The sequence below is a fragment of the Brachycentrus maculatus genome, unplaced genomic scaffold (genome assembly GCF_059751285.1).
Source record: "Brachycentrus maculatus isolate JH-2025_06_01 unplaced genomic scaffold, ASM5975128v1 h1tg000801l, whole genome shotgun sequence".
NCBI lineage: Eukaryota > Metazoa > Arthropoda > Insecta > Trichoptera > Brachycentridae > Brachycentrus > Brachycentrus maculatus.
Window position 1 is genome coordinate 39,569 of NW_028281529.1, and position 20,913 is coordinate 60,481.

The following is a 20,913-nucleotide window of genomic DNA, read 5'->3' on the forward strand; positions in this document are numbered from 1 at the left end:
CTAAATAATGGCGAGGATGAACGCAAGGTGGGTGAACTTGAAGAGTATTTCATCAGCATTCCTAGGTCATGTGTTATTATTTGTCAAACGTGATTGACCTCCGTAAAGCAGACTCTGTTTACGGTACGGTATAAACAAAATACTATTGGCTCTTCACATTACTTACACAATATAAGGTTTAAGGCTTGTGTACGTGTTAGAAGCTTCCTGCAGGGAACCTTAATTGGACCATGCTATGCTGAAACCATCCAACCCAACATTTGGTGAATGCTTCATCATCAATAGTAACATTTTAATTTGATGAAGATACTAATACAAAAAATGAACACTTTTTTTAAATTTTTAAATAAAGACGCTTGTTTATACTTGAGTATTTTTAACGACTAGTTTCGGAAGCTACAGACGCTAACATCTATGGGTTTAAATATTAAATATATAAAGAGTTTATATTGATTTATAAACCCGCAGATGGAAGCATCTGAAGCTTCCGAAACTCGTCGTTAAAAAAATAATAATTCTCATGTGGTAATTAACAAGTATCTTTATTTGCACTTTAATAAGATCTTACTTAAATGGTATTCCGGAACAACAATTAACATTATTTTTAAAATATTTTTTTTACCCCATAAGCAATAAATTCATGGAAAAAATGTTGAAAACATTCATGTGGATTGACAGCTTTCAGCATTTTTCACGTTAAAATTATTCACATACCGCTCACTCCTTTCAAGAACGTTATAAATAAAAAAAACTAGATTTTTCAGGAGAACGTTTTTAAAGTTTAAAAATATAATACAATTTATTAAAAATAAATATCAAGCCACTTATTAAACTTTTAACTGTGCAACAGATCTTTTTAGGTTAAACCTGAAGGTTTTTTTTCCATTTGAAAAAAAACTAGTATATTTAAAAAAATATAAATAATACATTTTCCTCAAAATGCAAAAACAACACTTTCTGCCCTGTAGCGGGTAAATATTAAGTTAAAAATATGCCTCATTTGCTGGGATAAAGTACATTTTCTGGGCATTCCGAAAACATGCACTGCTGAAATTTGACGATTTTTGATTTATGACGTTCTTGAAAGGAGTGAGCGATACATGAAAATATTATAGAAAAAACCCATGTGGTTTGGATATGTCTGACTTTTGAACTAGAAGAAGAAAAAACAATTACGCTAAACCATCCAAGATTATTGTGGATGCACTCATTCTATTTTTATATTTTTTTATTTGGCCGATTCCACCCAACCATCGTAATACTAAATTGTGACCTTATTGACAAAATAATTAATAAAAAAGTCAAAAAAGTTAAAATCCTTATTCAAAAGTTGACATAGTACTTTTATACATATGTTTTACTACCTAAGATGATTAAAAATGATTAATTATTTCATTTTATCTCTAAGTCAGGTCAAGAATAGTTAACAGTTTCTATTTAGGTATCTTTAATTTATTTCGAGTGTCCTTTCATTAATACTTCCGATGTCGTTGACTTATTTTTTTCTCGGTCAAATATCTATTTTTACAATATAATACAGTGTTGAGATGTATTACAAAACAAACGGTTATATTGCAAAAGGTATTTATGTTTCAAATCATTATTCATCATGAGACATCGCGCGATGGTCGAATCCAGGGTATGTAAAATAACCGGAAAATTAAATTACCGGTAAATCGGTAAAAATATAAAGTTTATACTAGTTAAGCAGTAACTTGCTAGCAATCATCACCTGGGAGTGAAAATTAAAAATTAAAAAATAAAGAAAAAATAATAGTTCGGATAAATGCTTACAAACGGTTCTTTTTACTCTCCTTTTAATTCTTGTTTGCGTTATTAAATAGATGAAACACATAAAAATCTATTTTTTCTAGATATCTTTATAAATATAAGGAAAAAATGAATGTTTGGGCATTTACAGAGCTTACGACCTTTCATTTGCTGGTTATAGTAATCATAACTAACTACCAAATTACTGAATTTTTCATTTAGTTAACAACATCATTTCTCAAAGTTATATAAATTTACGCTTAAATTGAATATATATTATACGTGTTACGTTGTCGGCGACATCTGTGGTTTGAAATAGACTTACATTATAAAATGTATGTAAGCAAGTAAGTAATTATTTGCGGATTATATTTCATACAAGAACATGTCTGAAGATATCATTTTGAAATTGTTAACATAGTACTTATATATTTATGTATGGTTTTTATTTTATTTTATGTGTAAGTTTTTTTAATAATTTGTTTATATGTATAACTCCTAAGTAGAGTATCTCAGTTGTTGAGAACTAAAAAGAAAACGAGTTTAGATTTATTTTACTGAGCCTTGAATTTGAGCAAACAAAGAGCCTTATTTTCTATAACTACCTAATGTAAAAAAAATCACAAAAAAACGATAAACTCTCTACTTATATGGAAGAGAAGTAAAAGGTTTGATAAAGAATAGCATTAATGACGCGAACACTCGGTGTTGCATACTCGTACTATGTTGTATACTACAAGTACAAATTTATTAACCGGTAATTTGAGAATAGATGCTAGCTATATTTACCGGCAAACCGGTTGCCGTAAACCGGTAATTCATGCCCTAGTCGTATCGCTGTTGTCGATGAAATAAGTGGAAATGTTCCAACGTTATTATTTGATTGACAAAGCAGTGAAAAACATTTCAATGCATTTCAAATTTGGGTTACTCGTTCCCCATGTATACCTACATATATGCATGGGCGTGCACTTCGTACAGGTATAAAAATAGTGCATACCATATCTTTTCATTTTCCATACAGGTACACTAACACTGCCTACTCTATAGATTTTAGATTATAAATTAATGAAAAAATTGAAATTAGGAGTGAAAAATTCCCGTTTGCTGTTGCCGTCAAAATTCTACCTCACGACGTAGATCCATTGATTCGGATTTACTAAATGAACAGATCTTACCCATTTCTACTGCCTATTTAAAAACCAAGTTTCACTGTATATGCTGTGCAAGCCACTGTATATAAAGTGAAACTCGGTTATAAAGTCATTGAAAAGACCACAAAATTTTGATATTATATCAGAGTAGTGTTATAAAAGGGATTCTTTGAAAATATTATTTTAAAGAATTAAACAGTATTTTAAAATTATACGTATTTCATTGACATTGATATTGATACGGACTATACGTAAAACGGACTTACGTAAAATACTTCTAACCCTTATCCACACCCAATGGTGCATAGGGCACTGCATCGTATTGACGCAGTGTTATCTTGATCATTAACACATGTAGGAAAGGTGATCAGCCCTCCGCTTCAGGGTAATAACGTATAAATATTAGAGTGAAAACATATTCGAGTGAAGTACATAAAATTAGCAACATGAAAAAAACACGGTTTGATGAAATTCGCATTTGCTCTACGCCAATTGTTGAAATAATTTGACAATTATTTTTATCGCCCGCTTAAGGGAATCGCAATATTTATTGACGATAAGATAGGGTTTTCATAACCCCAAAACGTACAATTTGGCCTGACTTGCTAAAAAGTGATGTTTTACAATCTGTTAACAGTTATTTTACTTTAAGTTTTATTTATTTATTTATTTGCCAGTAAAAATAATAATTAAAATAAATAGAGGTAAATTAACTGTGAACATTTTTTTAAATGATTTATTTTGCAGTATAAATAATAAAATAAAAACTAGAGGTAAAATAACTGTGAATAGTGTTTAAGTTGACGTAACGGCCGAGGCCGTTATAACTGAGTTAAACTATATGTATCCAAAGTACAATGAAAAAGTCTGGTTCATATTCCATATTATGTATATTCGTTTTAATGGTTTTGTTATCTGGCCGTCATTTCAGATATGCATTGCTAATGATCCGTGGACCAAACACTAAATTACTCTGAATACAGTATTTTTCCAAGGCAATTCGTATTACGTGAGCTCTTTGTTATCATCCACTTGACACAAAATGTGAATCATTTACTTAAGAACAAGTTACTAGTCCAAAATTTAAGTCAACCTCTATATTTTTTAGTGTCTTATAAAAAAGAAGCACACAAAAAATTAAAATAAATCTATTATAATTGTGTTACTGGACTACGAAAATCATATTCAATTATTTCGGCCCTGATATTTTGTACCTATAGTAGTAATGAACTAAAAACAACAGTTTCCAATATTTTGAGTGCGTCGAAATTTGTTTTTAAAATTATTGTTATTTTCTTTGCCATTTATTTTAAAACATATTACATACAAATGAGTAACATTTGTAATATTCCCGATGAGTAATTTCCATTACTCATTTTATGATTAAAGTTAACAAGGTACCTACAAAAATGACAAAATTATAAAACAAAGTAAATAAGATACGTAAAACACCGTATTTTAAAATGATACGGATTGTATTGAACACCCGTCACAATAGATTTTACCAAATAGTGGTATTTACCAATTAAAACTTAAATTTAAAATCAATTGTAATATTTGAGCATATCGTTGTCATACAGGAAAAAGTGACCAAGTGCATTTCTTCAAAAACGTGATAATTGAATATTTGATATCTTACTTGCTTAATATTACCCTGAAAAATATCTCGAAGGATTTTAAACTTGGGTGTATAATATATTGACTTGGTAAAAATGACTTGAAATGTTTATTTTCTTGCCAAGCAAAAGTGACTTAAATGGCCGTCCTGAACATTTTACCTTTGGTTAGTTGGTCACTTTCTCCTGTATGACTACGATATGATTAATCGAATAAATACCTAATATATGAGAGATATTTCTCGAATAATCCGTTTATTTTTTACATTGTAATGTTGTCGGATACAATAAATACGCATTATTTGATAAAAATGGATTAGACGCCATTGCTATTTGTTCAAAAGACAGTACGTAACACCAAATAATAATAAAGTGCTTACTCAGAAATGTACATCATGGGTGTTCTGTTCTAGCTCGTAAATTATCTTTCTATAGTTATCTGTGTAACAACCACTTAAAATCAAATTAAGTCGGTGGTCATACATGAAACACCTTCACACAAATATACTAGAATGTGTTTATTTTATGACTAATGTCTGGTACAGATAATAACAATAAAAAACCGTTGTTAAATAGTTTTGTTATCTAAACAGGAACAAAAAATATAGAATATATTTATTCAAACCCTTATCCGCACCTCAGTGGTGCATAGGGCACTGCATTATATAAACGCAGTGTTATCTTGAACGTTAACACACAAAGGAAAGGTGATCAGCCCTCCGCTTCAGGTACCAGTCCAGGGTGATATTGAATAAATATTTGAGTGAAAAAATCACTCATATTTATTTGACCCCCCCTGGGAATCGAACACAGGACCTCCAGAACGGTAGCCGAGCGTGCTGACCATTACACTACAGAGGCGGACTATATGAAGTTGCTTTTATTTGGGATATGGGAATATATTCTCTCAAAAACACCCACTTATTAGATAGTGTAAATATTATTTTTTAACATCTCATCAAAGGTGAAGAAGAATATGGAAGTCTGGGCATTTATGGGGCTGACGACCGTCATAGGCTGGTTTCAGCGATCACTTTACACACGTGTAACATTCACCAATTCTACCCATTATTGAAAACCACACCACTCAAATTCTTGGAAGTTCTTCAATTTAGAAACCTTGTTCTTGAATCACTAGAACTTTACTATAGACATCTATTGGTGAGATGAAAAGAAGCTTATTACCAAGCAGAAACTCTTATATTAGTATGTGAGGTCCGAATCCTGGATTATAATCACACACATGAGTGTAAAGGCCATCCAAATTACTCCCGAAAAAAAAGTTCCCTTTTAAATGTGCACATTGATAAAAAAAAATCTAGGTCCTTCCTTCCATAGGATATACATACATATGTACGGAACGTGCCTGTTATGAGGTTACGAATTCAAATCTGGACCCCATTGATAAAAAAATCCTCTCATTAATACATACATATGTTACGCCCAACATACATGTAACCCAAGCACCACGGAAACAAGAATTATAAATTATAATAATATTAGTATTTTTTTATTGTTTCGTATAAATTAAAAGTTACCTACTTGTATTTCGTATGCCATGAAAAAGTGTTGTTTATTAGCTAGAGACACCTATCAATATCAACTTTAAATGTCATTAATCATGGTATTATTACTATAAAAAATAGATTGACTGACGTTATTTTGACATTGTGTGATTAAATTTATAAAATAAAATTATTCATAAGTTCATGGTCATTGTAAATCCCATTTTATAAAAGAATTTTTACTTGTTATTTATATTACTAAACATTTATACTGACGTCTTATTAATAATTTATTATATGTAATATGCATAAATTCATATAATATGAGCGTTTTAGAAAAAAAAGTTTTAATTTATTCCGAAGATAAAACAATTATAATGGTTGAATAAAAATAAACAATTTAAAAAAAAGTTGCAGCAATCTCATATTGTGACTAATCTAATTTATTACTTAAAAAATAACATTGTTATATAATACTACATACGAGTACCTTATTATAACTTAATTTTAAACACGACTAGTTTCGAAGCAGATAGCAGATTTTCTTCTAGATCAAATTAAAGTAAACAATTTTTTTAAGTTACAAGAAAAGTTCTGATTTTTCTATATAACAAAGCAATTTGCTTCGTAACCGACAGTTGTCGAAATGAAATTATAATAAGAAACATGTATGTAGTTTTAGGAAAATAAGATTATTTTTAAGTAATAAAATGGTAAATAACAAATTTATTGGTTCAAAAGCATTATTTTTTGTTTGTTTATGTAGTTTTCATTTCATTTTATTATTGTAAATCTTCCGTATATATAATATCTGTTTTTTTCTTAAATGTAAAACTTTATAAAAAATTTAAAATTATAGTTTAATCAAAATGTTTACGTCACTATTATTATTAACTCTATCCTAAAGTGGATGACTAGGTAAAGAGCAATATAAAATGAACATTTTTAATGTATTATTAGAAATTCGCTTGTTGTTTTTAACGAAACTACAATATTTTCAACTATGTATGATCGAGAATTCCGAGAAATTTAATTTATGACATGTGTTATCAATTTTCCGAACAATGTTTCAAAGTTGACTTCGAGTAAATTTGCTTAGATGACAAAATCAAAATGCCTCAGATTGTTGTAGACGGATAATAAGCGGATATTAATTTGTTTAAGCAAGCTGACAATCTAGCCTTATTTAAACTTGTCAGCAAAAATAAATTGATCAATCACATTTTTACATGATTTACAGAAGCAGACATTTGCTGGTTTTAAATATTTACTTATTTGATTTTGTCGATAAAAAATGACCGAGATTTTTGGAATTTTTTAAATCATTAAACTTAAGTAAGAATTGAATGAAACTTATAATAATCTGGAACTGTTTTTTCTAAAAAATTATAATGAGAATTTATTATTTTAAATGATCAGAATAATATGTTTTCATACATACTGATATTTTTAAGAATTATTTTATTTTCTGAAATAAGTAACTTATTTTGAAATAAGTGGTTTTAAGTACATACTTTTATTATGTTTCAATAATTTAACATATATTTATTATTATTGTTTTTTGTTTACGGAATCTTGTATAAATTTTTTAAAAAAAATACCATTTTACAAACTATCAAATGAAACAAGGCTCCGTTAGAGATTTAAATATTCATTTCAGTAAGTAGTGAATATTTCATTTTAATTATTTGAATTATTATTTTAAGAAACGCTTATTTTTAAAAGCTGATATTGTTAACCAGAAGCATTTGAATATAATTCATATTTCAAGATAGGTAACGCATTAGTTTCAAAGTACACAACAATGTAAGCGAATGCTTTAAAACCAATACTTTGTATTTGGTATCGTAGAGAAGTTCTTCTTTTTACACGCAAATCAGCAAATCATGAAGAGCAATAGTAAATAATTCAATTTGCAACATGCTGCCCGCGTAGCCACCTTCGTAAGTACATACTGTTTACGTTGTACATTTAGGAAATCAGGCAACTCAAATGCCTGAAAATTTGTAGAACAAATACGTTATCAACATATGAACCAAATGAACTCACAGAAGGCCAGCAGGTACACGATGAATCCTTTCTCAATATTCGTATATCAATATACATATATGTACTCGTATATTATTTATCGTGGTTTAAATACACAACAAATACGGTTTTGCAATGTACTTTTTGTATTTTTAACTTACATTTTTAATTACATTTTATTTAATCTTTTAACCATGCTTTTGTATTATTTACGTTACACTTCGTACAAAATTAATGTTTCTAGTTTTTTCATATTTAAGTATTTGTGTTGTAATAATTTCAACAAAACTTTTTAAAATTCATATGATTTTTCCTTTTTTCCATCTTCTCGTATTATGCTTACTTAATTTTTATTTCGTATCTTTAAAAAGTAATAGAATAAAAAAATGCAATACGAAGCAATTCTAACAAAATCTAAACTATTTGGAAATCAAATTTTTAAAAACCTTCTTTCGGATAGCAAATAAAAAAAAACTTTAAATAATAGAACGCCTATCAAACACAAGAAATTGAAAAATGAACACAAAAACGATACAGATAAGACTTTTGTATCCTTAATTAAGTACTATCAATTAATATTGAGTACAAGTCCCTTTCCAAGCACAAGAGCTTAGTCTTTTTTTATGGAGGCACAGCTTAACTAGAATAAGTAGAAATATGTATTCAATAAATTAAAATGTAATATTTTTTGTAACAATATTAAAAAATATAAATATTTGCACTGACATTTCTTAGTGGAACTGCATTTTATATAATAAAATAACAACTAAATAGTTTTTGCCACATATATTTGATTTGACCAGTGATTTTAAATTTGATCAGACCAGTTTGACATGTGGAAAAAATCGATATTGGTAGTTGTTATTTTATTAATCAAAATTAATATTACAAAAAAACTCTTTGTACTCAGGTTTCGTACCGTGCATGTACTCGTATTAGTATAATAGCACCAGATTTAAGGAGACATCGGTTGTTTGTGTTCCGTGAAGCGTATACTTCAGAATTCACGTGGTCGCTGCTAGTACCCCCGCCCGCCGCGCCGCTGCCCCGCCGAGCCCCTAGCCGCCCCTGCGAGAACACCTCGCGGTCGGAAAACTTCAAGCCCGCCGCCAGTACTAAATGTACTGGCGTGAAAAGCCAGTGTTTTCCTCGATCGTATACGCGAGCGCCGGTCCGCGAGATCGTCATTAACTCTTTCAAAAGTGGGTAAATTCGGCATTTAAAAATCTTAATAAATAATCAAGTTATTTGTGTTTTCGTGCACATTTAAAAAAAGTGGTTAAATTCATGAAAATTGCATCTAAAAATCATGATAATAACACATCTACTTTATAATTTTTGTAAATTTTATATGCGGTTATAAATCAAATTTTAAAATAAAATCAAGTTTTTATTGTGTTTTAGTGCACACTTAAGTGGTAAAATTATTAAAAATCGCGTTTGAAATCACGATAAAAACACATGTACTAAATATTTTTGTAAATATTGTACGCTGTAATAAATCAATTTTTTCTCGTGCTTTTTCAGCAAAGATTTTCTTGGAAGCTAGTCAGTTATTTTGGACAAAATTGCGTTACATAACACACATGTTATTTTCTTGTCTGAAGATTTCCGTGTGTTGCTTGCTCGAAATTAACATAAAATTCGTCGAGTGCTATATAATCGCAGTGAACCAACAACACAAAACAACGCTATAATTTATTAGTATCTCGGTACATTCTCTTGGGACATATATTATTTATACTTTATCATTCTTTTGTTTATCTTCTTCACGATTTCGTTTCGCCCTACCTTGAAAATTATACGAATAATTAAGTTTTCTTGGTGCTCGGAATACATTATTATATGTTACATACGCGACCGTCACACGCTCGTGTATCGTAATTATCTAAGTGTCGTGAAGTTGTTGCTGATATTCTATTTTTCCGACATGAATGCATAACCCGAGATAAATTACCTCAAGATACCGAGATAAATGGCAATTTTTAAGGTTATCGCAGTGTCTAAAACACATCTTTACAGTAGCATTGAACAATTATGGTGAAAATATAAGGCCAACTTATAAATTATACTCGATTCAACCGCTGTAATGTCATTGCGTGAGAGAAATATTAATACAGGTGCTAGGTACTGCCTGATAAATGAACTATATGTGTCTATACCTCATTCAGTAGGTACTTTGAAGTTCATTGCGTAATAAAATGTTATATTTTTTTAACCTTGTGAGTACGTTACGGTTCTAGGAATTAAAAAAAAATCTGCTCATACGTGTTGAGGAGATAAACAAACATAAAAAAATTAATTCCATTTTAAGAATAATATTTTTGATGTAATAAATCCAGTTATTTTAGTATTTAATAATCACATATTTTTATATATTCGGCGTCTATAAGAAGATACATGAATATGGAAGAGGTGAAGATTGTTTGCAAAGACTGAATTGTGTGGTGCTCTATTATCTCTGCCTACCCCTGCGGGAAAGCGGCGTGGTGGTTAGATATTTAATTTGATTGAGTTGAGTTAGTTTCAAATGAATTTTATTTATTTTTCAGATTAAATGTGAATATTGGTCCACGAGATGGACCATTTCAATCACGAAAAAAGTCATATGTTTTATATCTTTGGAGGATATGAATCATATGACTTTTATTCACGTCACTTTGATTCTGTGAGCAATATTTACTCATGTAAATCTTTGATGGGGTGAAAATGATATGTTTTATTTATGTAGATACATATTACAGACATATTCAAATATATACACAGCAATAAAGAAGGAGTGAAAATATCATAAAAATGAATTTTGTAATAAGCAAAATAATTATTTGGTATGAAGGCAAAATCCTACTCGCAAGATTCCTTTTAAATCCTTTAAAAAAAAAGACCGATATTTGTCAGAGATTTGTGTTTATATAAGCAAATTATTAAACTGTGTGTGAAGCTGAATGAACTAATTAAAATTAATTTCGAATTTGGTTGACTGTATATGTTTATTATTACAAAAATGAGATTAAAGTTTATCAGATGTTTTTTTGAAATTGATGAAAATTCTTTAAGGACGATTTATTAAATCATTAAATTAAAAAAGGTAATTACGCCGAATGATTTAAAACACTTAAGAAATCATGAAAAAACCACTCCTGGTAATCAATTCACACGAGAATCTTTTTCTTTTTGGTGCCTAAAGAATATTTTTATCACTAAGAACAATGGTGTCCATATAAAGTACTCACATTTATTACTAAAAAAAAAGAAGTTTGCTTGGAACGACATTCAACGACATTGTCAACCTCCAAGGTCTTGGTCAAGTCGGAATGCAAGTTCATTAACGTCATTTTGTATGTAAGTTATAATACTATGCATGTATTACGTATCTTCATACATAAATCTATGCCACGTGACTGACGCACATAAAAACCTTTATAAATTGCAAATACAAAATAGCGTTTGTAATGAAATCAAACTTCAACCCTCGACTTGCGACGTTTCGCACTTACGACCTTGGTGTACTTGCATGTGACATAAATAAAGCAGTCAATTCCGGGGATTTTCGTAAAATTGAACATTTGTATAGACATATTTAAGAGAATCCTCGTGACTGTTCGTTATGTATATAGGAAGTGCGATTCCTTTCACATCAAGGCAAATGTCAAAAGCATCATTATTGTGAATAAAGTTAGAACTTTCTATTTTTATGATACTCAACTTACGACCGATACCAAGGAAACTGTCATAATCGTAAGTCGAGGAATACTTGTATTAGGTTATGTAAAGATTTTATCAAAATAAAACTGAGTAAGATAATCACAATAAATAAAAAATGTAGAAAAAATGTATATCGCTGTCTACCTTTTGGTCTTTGAGGGATTCGTACAGCATAAATACATACACTTATAAAACGAGTAAAAGTATGCAACTCCGGATATAATAGCTATCGCTGTATTTTTTTTAATTGAATTTGTTATTTTTTACTAACTCATTAATTATTTTTAAATGCACTATAAACAAAATCACGATACTTTAAACAAAAACAAAAAAAGGAGAAAAATTCCTCCTCCAAGCACAAGAGCTCAGTCTCTTTTTGGAGAGGCTCAGCACAACTAAAATTATAAGATTTTGTAAAAATGTAATTGTCAAAAAAAAAAGATTAACTCTTCTTACAGCCTACATTGAGGTACTTCCATAAACTCAGTGGTGGTATTACAAACTTGTATTTATTTAGGCATTATTATAGATTGGCAGTGATAGGGACATCAAAAGCTTTTAAATGTAAATTCACAGTAAAATCAGGATACATTTAAATTTACAATTCAATTCACATTTTCTAAAATTTTCGAAACTTAGGTCATAAAATATATTTTCTGTACAAGAGAGATCTGTCAGGAAGTCTAGTTGACTCTGTACAGATCCGGGAGTTCTGTTGGGAGAGCTTTCAATGTGTCTATCTGATATCATGTCCTATGCACCACTGAGTGGGGACAGAGGTTAGATTTACTATTTTATTCTGCTGTATTGATTTGAACCATGTCTTTGTTACACAGTTTTGACACACACAACATACTTATAATAAATTTTATTAAGGATTATGTTTACATTTATTATTTTGTATCGTTATGTTAAGTGGCGTTAATATGGAAAATAGTGAATTTACTAATAGAAAAATTCAATGAAGGACGATTCGTATTTTTTATGTTTGTAGAGTATTGTGATTTACACCCCATTGACAGAAAATCAATATTTTTTCCATATTAGTAAGTGTGTGTGTAAGTGCCCTAGATTAATAAACTTACATACATATATAAAGAATGTTATGAATAATTAATGAAATTACAGGAGTCATTTTTTTTTGTAATTCTTACATGCTGTTTTAAATGACGTTATTTCTTAACTTTTTTAACGTTTTCAAGTAAATAACAGGCATAAAAACAAAAAGTAATAAAAATTCTTCCAGTAGTCCTGAATAACGGTTAAACGTTTCGGAAAAAACAGACGTTTTTCTTGGCGGAAATTGAAGGAACCTTGTATATGATAAGCAAACATACAAATCATTGCATTGTAGACCCTGACAAATTAAACGTGCCTTTTTTAATCAATATAATATTAATTAAATATGATACAGTTTTAAAACTTGTTTTAAATGTTAAAAACCGGTTTAAAAAATGGAAAAATTAGTATGGAAGATAATTTTGTAATAGTACATACATAGGTTAGGATAGGTTTGGAATTCTTCTCATATATATATGCATTAGGTGTCCTTTATTTTTCAATTTGATTATTTTTAAATGCACAGCAGCTATTTTTTTCAATTTGCTATAAAATACTTGTACAGCGAATTTCAGTTCATTTGAAATACAGTAACCTGTGCCGACTTATACCGGTTCGGTACAAATTCGCGGGGGTCACGCACTCTATCATCATTCGTCATTTGTCGTCATTCAAATGCAATTAGTTGCGATATTATTTTGCCACTTTAGAATAATCAAACATTTTGAACTACCATTATTCTTAAAGAGGAGAATTAGGGAAGACTTTAGGGGCCTCGTCGGCATGGGTTAAAATTATCATACAGGGATGAAATTATGATTGTTATCTGAAAATATCACGGTAGTTATAAAAATAAGGGGAAATGCGTTTTAAATTTGATTTTTTTTTGGTAAAAATTATCGTACCGGGATGAAAGTTTTAATCTGAATAGGTATTGTGCGTCATTATTAATAAAACTATTTAAAAGGCATGATAAAAATAACTAAGCAAATTAAAGAATCGCAAGACAAGTCACTGACACTCCTTTAAACGAGTATTATATTTTATAAAGTTCCTACACATATTAAATTTATAACATTGTAGTTTATTTATTGTATAACATATATATGTATATATATATATATATATATATATATATATATATATATATATATATATATATATATATATATATATTTGGCTATGTGAGGGACGCCCTAGTATGTATGCATGCCTAATGATTAAAACTATAATATAATATGGTCATGTAAAACAACGCGAGCAATACAATAATATTATGGTTGCATAACATGACTGGAAGATCGTGTTGAAATAATGAACTTGGGATTATAATAAATCGTGATGATTTTAAATCCGTTTATCATGTAATAATTAATTCAATGACTTATATCATCTTTTCTCTCAACTGGTTTGTACAATGACTAATGTGCTTTTGTTGTCCTGATAAAATTTTAATTTTTTTCAAATAATGTTTTATTTTAGATATCATACTCTGCCATTACAATGCCAAAAAATGGTTTTCTTCATGAAATTAAATTGTCTTTTTTATTTTATTTATTAATAAACCTGAAAAGAGTGAAATAATAGACCTTGTGATCTTGTTCATTTGAAGAGTTAAAATTTTTATATTTTATTTTATATTTTAATCGTTAGAGTGCTGGGAATAGATATATCGACTCTGGTATACTTTGCCAAAAGCGCGGCCGTCGATATATAGTCGATGACGTCGATGAGTATTTAGGGGATCAATCTGGGAGGTTGTGTCGCAGCGTAAGCGTTTCTTAAGTTAATATTCGTCAATAATATTCACAATTAAACAAATTAGTCTTTTTTTAGTGAAAATTTGAAAACTATTTTATTTAAAAAAAAAACTTTAATTTTTTCTCTTACAATGTCCACTAAAATGGACTATTTTCGCAAGAAGATCTTGAACAATTTTAACATACATAAGAGAAAAAGCTAAGAAAGACATAATCCTATTATTATAATTTAGTTTTTTTTTATAAAAGGATTTCATTTGTTTTTATTTTTATTTGTAAATACTAATATATGTATGTCAACATTTTTCTCATTATTAAACATAAGATTATTCACCCTATGGATGATATATCAATATATGTTATATGTAGGTGTCTCAATTTTTTAATGAAAAATGCTCAGACTTCCATCTTCTTTTATTTGAAACGTTAAAAAATAATATATAAAAATATGGTACATTTATCAATTTACGTGATTTAAGTAAATTGACGTTGATGTAGTATATTATTAAAGTGGAACCTAATATACACAGAACACAGTTCGCTCACTCCTTTCAAGAACGTCATAAATCAAAAATCGTAAATTAGTTAATCGTAAATTAATTATAAATATATATATGACTAACATATCGCTCACTCCTTTCAAGAACGTCATAAATCAAAAATAGTCAATTTTCAGTTGTACATATTTTCGGAATGCCCAGAAAATGTACTATTTCCCAGCAAAAGAGGCATATTTTTAACATTATATTTAAACGCTACAGGGCAGAAAATGTTATTTTTGCATTTTGAAGAAAAGGTATTGTTTAATTATTTTTTTAAACTTACTAAATATTTTTCAAATGGAGAAACAACCTTCAGGTTTTACCTTAAAATATCTGTTGTACAGTAAAAAGCTCAATAAGTGGCTTGATATTTATTTTTAATACATTGTATTATATTTTTAAACTTTAAAAACGTTCTCCTGAAAAATCAAGTTTTTTGATTTATGACGTTGTTGAAAGGAGTGAGCGATGTATGTATGTCAATATTTTTCTCATTATTAGACATTGGATTATTCACCCTATGTTTTTGAATGAAAGATGATAAGGCTTCCATATTCATTCATAAAAAACGTTAAAAAATAAAATATATTTAAGAATATGGTACATTCATCAATTTACGTGATTTAAGTAAATTGACGTAAATATGTTATTAAAGTGGAACCTAATATACACAGGACACAATTGTTACTTACATATACAAATATGTTGGAATTGGGTTATGTAAACATAATTATATAATTAGTATAAATTGTGGTAAACTAAATTAAACCCCCTTTAGCAGTACTAAGCAAGTTCAATCAGATAATTGACCTATTTGGGTTATTCTATCACGCATGTCATAAAGGTAGCTACCACCTCCAATGAACTTCTCATTTTTACATTTATAGTCTGATAACTGACGACCTATATGATAAAAGGTTATTCTTAAAATAAACTAATTTACTAATGTACCCAATTTTTTTGTTCGCATGTTTAAGCAAAGAAGATTTTTTGATATAAATGGAAATGAGTGTTTTATTTTTACATTAATGAAATATTATCCTGAATTCACACATGAGAGATCTGTTCATTCAGAAGACCTACATCATTGAATCTGTGATTATTTCATTTAGACTGAATCAATTGAACGATTACTTTTTTCAATTATTCTTTCATTCGTTATTTTCAGGGGAGAAAATATTATCTTTTTCAGATGATCTACATCAGTGAATCTGTGATCAATTTATTGGGACCGAATCAACTATACGATTGATCTTTTCAGCTATTTTCACTCGTTGATTTCGACAGTTAAATAATAACTGTATGGCAATATAAATGTGCGATTCTTTAATTAGCTTTATTATTATTAATGTAACTATTTTTGTGAATGTATTGTAATGTATGTTTATTATTGTTAAGGTAATTATTTTTTTAATGTACCTAAAGCTGTACAATTCCCGAACAAATAAATAAATATTTTGAAATAATGTTTTACTTAGTAAATACCACTATTTCTTAAAATCTACTGTGACACGTGTTTCAGTGCATTCCGCATCATTTTCAAACACCGTTTTCAAAATGATGAAATATTTTCAAAATGATGCGGAATGCTTCAAAACACGTGTCACAGTAGATTTTAAGAAATAGTGGTATTAACTAAGTACAACATTAATTTAATAAAAAATTAATAGATTTTACCACAAAGTGACTGCCGAATCAATCAATGAAATAAATAAATAAATTGAACTTAAAAAAAACATTTGAAATAAAATTTGAAGAGTAATTTTTTCCGATTTATATATATATATATGTATATATATATATATATATATATATATATATATATATATATATATATATATATATATATATATATATATATATATATATATTTATATATAAATATATATATATATATATATATATATATATATATATATATATATATATATATATATATATATATATATATATATATATATATATATATATATATATATATATATATCCATACATGATATAAATATATTATAAATGATATGTGCGTCATTATTTCAAAAGGCTAATTACAAGGCATGATATAAATAATTGAACAATTCAAAGGATTGCAAGACAAGTGAGTGACACACTCCTTTATATTATATTTTTCAAAAGTTACTATACGTATTCAATTTATTACATTGTATTTTATTTGCGATACGATTGTTTCATGTTTATACATATAAAGTAAAATTCATTCATATCCGCTGTAAGTTACGCAAATAAATTCATTGAAATAATTCATTCTCTTCTACATCGTTGCAAAATATTATAACGTATTTAGAAATATCAATTTGAATGTAATAAAAATTTGGAGTCAAGTTGAAACACAAGATTTTTTTTCAGTAATTAATTGATAAAAATAATACCATAAAAATATTTATTAGCGAAGGGATGTCATTGAAATTGTTCTCAATATTTGTACTATAGTTGACTAAATATTGCATAAAGTATAAGAGTGTACTCTGTTATTTCTATCAGGAATACAATGGTGCTAAGGTCATTTTATCAGACCAACAGGATAAACAACTTGATATATTTTATTGATTTTACTTTCATTCATTTGTTAAAAATATAAACGTTCATATATGTACATGCATACATAATATAAACATATAATTTTATACATATTTACATTTATTTTGCGGAGACCCATCAAGCCCTTTAATGAATCTTGTAGGTGTGAAATAATAATAATAATGATTAAGTTTTTTGTTGTGTATATATAGGTGACAAGCAATTTATCTTAAGTAGGTATATATAGTTGTTCTGATGATTGAATAGTTGTTCCGGAACCGATAGTTATCAATTATTGTTTTTTAAGAGATATTGCAGAGTGCTATGAGAATATTGGCAATGGCTATAGCAGTCAAGGTTGTATATAAAAATATATTTTTTTTACATTTATAATTTATATTTTACTGGTAAATAACCACTTTTACTTTACTGAGTAAATAGTTGTTCATACCATGTAAAAACTTAAGAAAAAATCGTGAAGTATTAATACAAATTAACTGCCGAATCAATTAATGAAACTGTCACCGATAAATGAATCTGTGAGCATTTTTTCAATGCTCGTTGATTCGTATTGAGCGCTCCGTATGCGTTTTATTTTATTTATAACTATCTTAATTATTTAACATACTTGTAATACCGATTCTAATTGCTCTCATGTTGATAATAATTCATTGTTTAATCAAATAAATCAAAGCGGATTGCAAACATTGCTACGAGTCGACGAGTCAATTATATGATTGTTGCACTCACTACTATCTACGATTTAACGATGTCCGTGAATACGAGGGGGTTTCAATAACTGCATAGATGTTAATCTGTACGACATTTAAAAGTATATTAAATTTTATCTTTAAATTTTTCATATAAAAAAATGAACAAAAATATTTTTATTTTGATTTTGAAATTCGTTTGAATATGTAAAACTGGTTAGACATAATTTCTGGAATTTTTTTTCTGCATAAACTAACGTTCATTAATAGATTTATATTATCCACTGACACTTCGTGATGGAATTGCATTTTTAATTTATTATTAGATTAAAACCAATATTTTTAGCTTTTCCACTTTTTTATTTGACCAGCGACCGGGTTTCGTCGTTACCGACATCATCAGACTGGTCTGACCAGTCTGATGATGTCGGTAACGACGAAACCCGGTCGCTGGTCAAATAAAAAAGTGGAAAAGCTAAAAATATTGGTTTTAATCTAATAATAAATTAACGTTCATTAATTTACTGCCATAATAAAAATAATATTTGTCCACACTATATTTTTAATCCGCCTCCACTGCTATCATGTTGAAGGACTCGGGTTCATTCATAAGGGGGTTAAAATAAATTTAAGAAATACAGATGTTTTCATCAATACGTAAAAATACAAACAAATATAAAGTGTTACGTCTTGTCCTTAAATTTGAAATATTGAAAACTGATTAATTGATTCGCAAGTCTCTTTGTGGTAATTTCTATATATATTTTTTACTTAAGTTTTGCTTGATAAATACCACAATTTCTTTAAATTCAGCATCATTTTCAAATACGGTGATAAAAATGCATCGAAACACGTGTCACAATAGATTGTTAGAAAATTGTGGTATCAGCCAAGTTGCACTTTTATAAATAATTACATTTTCAAGAACAGAATTTGTTCTATGTTTTCTCTTTAATTCTATATGAATAGATGTCACCTCAATGAACTTTTTGAAATTTCTACGCACATAGCTCAGAAATATTGTTTTGATCACCTACGTATATTTCTGTGTCCTTGTTAGGTAGCAATCATCCACAAGTACTGACAACTTACCAAGTTCATGAAAGGTACATTTTAATAATAGGGTGTTCTGATATAAATGTAGGCACATAATGGTTACCTTACCTAGTCATTTTATTCCGGAAACGGTTACATGGTACTTACTTTTTTTTAAACTGCGTAAATATTGTGACTTTTGTTAAGATGTAACACATTAGCTAGTTGGTATAACAATTTGAGTTACGTGTTAAATTTTCAAAACACATTTGACTCACATTAAATGTTATTATGTAGGTATGTGAACACCAAAACAAATTATTTTTAGATTAAACAAATTCTCCCTTCAAAGAATAATACATAGTTATATTTTTATAACAGAATTGTCTTTTATAAATAACAAAGTTTACGTGTACATACTACTATTACTATAACGCGGCTTATCTGCAGGGTTAGATTGAGAGGATAGAACGCCACACAAGTCTGTTCTGACGTACTCCTAGCTTCGTCTACATTCATACGTCTTATCTAATAAATCCTTCGATAACTTTGATGTTTAACACGACTAGATTGATTTGGTAGTGTAAGTCTTTTTTTAGCTTTATTAGGCTTCCATTTATTTTTGTCAAACATATTATTTTTATCTCATCATACATTCGCTTCACATGCTTTAATTACCTCAAAAACCACTTTCATAAGCACTAATTCGTGGCTACCAGTTTCGGAATAATCAGTAGTGTTTCGGAATTCGTGTTTATGAAAGTGGTATAACACAAAGTAAATTAATAGTAAGATAATGTTATACAACCATACCACAAAGTTAACAATGCTTTTAATATGCAAAATATACTTTCAGTTATCCCCAACTAGATTTGTATACATAATAATATGTATTTTGAAAAAAGTATATAAAAATTAGTATTACTTACCTCTTTACATCCTTCATATATTTCTGACCGTAATTCAGGCATCACGTTCACACAAAACAGAATCACGTTCACTGTGGATTAAAAATAATAAAACAATTATTGTTTATTTTTTAAAAAAATATCACCAACAATAGTAATTCGGTTTCAAGAAATGTGTGGTTAAAGTACAATTAAGTTTGATTTTATTACTTTACCGTTTATGCGTTGTCGTTTAGTAATTATTATAAATTCTATTTTTATTACTTCGTAACTGGTTTCAAGAAATATATATTGAGTTTAAAATTGCACGTGTTACGTTTTGTGGATATTTTTTATTGTTCTAGCACTGCACTTTTGACGTAAATATCGAACTTGTACTTGGCCCAGAGTATTGTTGCCAATGCACTTAAACGTAAATTAACGAGCCCGGCGGAGTTATACACCACTTTAAATATTAATCGTTATACAAGTGAAATTGTGATTAAAGACTAATTACTGTGATCCAAATGACCTTGTGATATAAATCACGTGTAACTAACTACTACCTTCGAAGAACTAAAAGCTGGATTTCTCGACCGTCCAAGTG

General features: G+C 28.5%; 1 protein-coding gene across 1 annotated transcript in view; it reads right to left on the reverse strand.

The window, feature by feature from the left end:
- Positions 1 to 20,678, reverse strand: part of LOC148300180 (uncharacterized) — a 54,411-nt gene extending 33,733 nt beyond the window's left edge. The window contains exons 1-2 of the mRNA XM_088275139.1: positions 20,543 to 20,678; positions 20,349 to 20,419 (exon numbers count right to left, since the gene is read on the reverse strand). Coding sequence (XP_088131265.1) covers positions 20,349 to 20,390 — 42 coding nt within the window. The 5' untranslated portion in view covers positions 20,391 to 20,419; positions 20,543 to 20,678. The remainder of the gene's footprint in view (positions 1 to 20,348; positions 20,420 to 20,542) is intronic.
- Between the last annotated feature and the right edge of the window lie 235 nt (positions 20,679 to 20,913).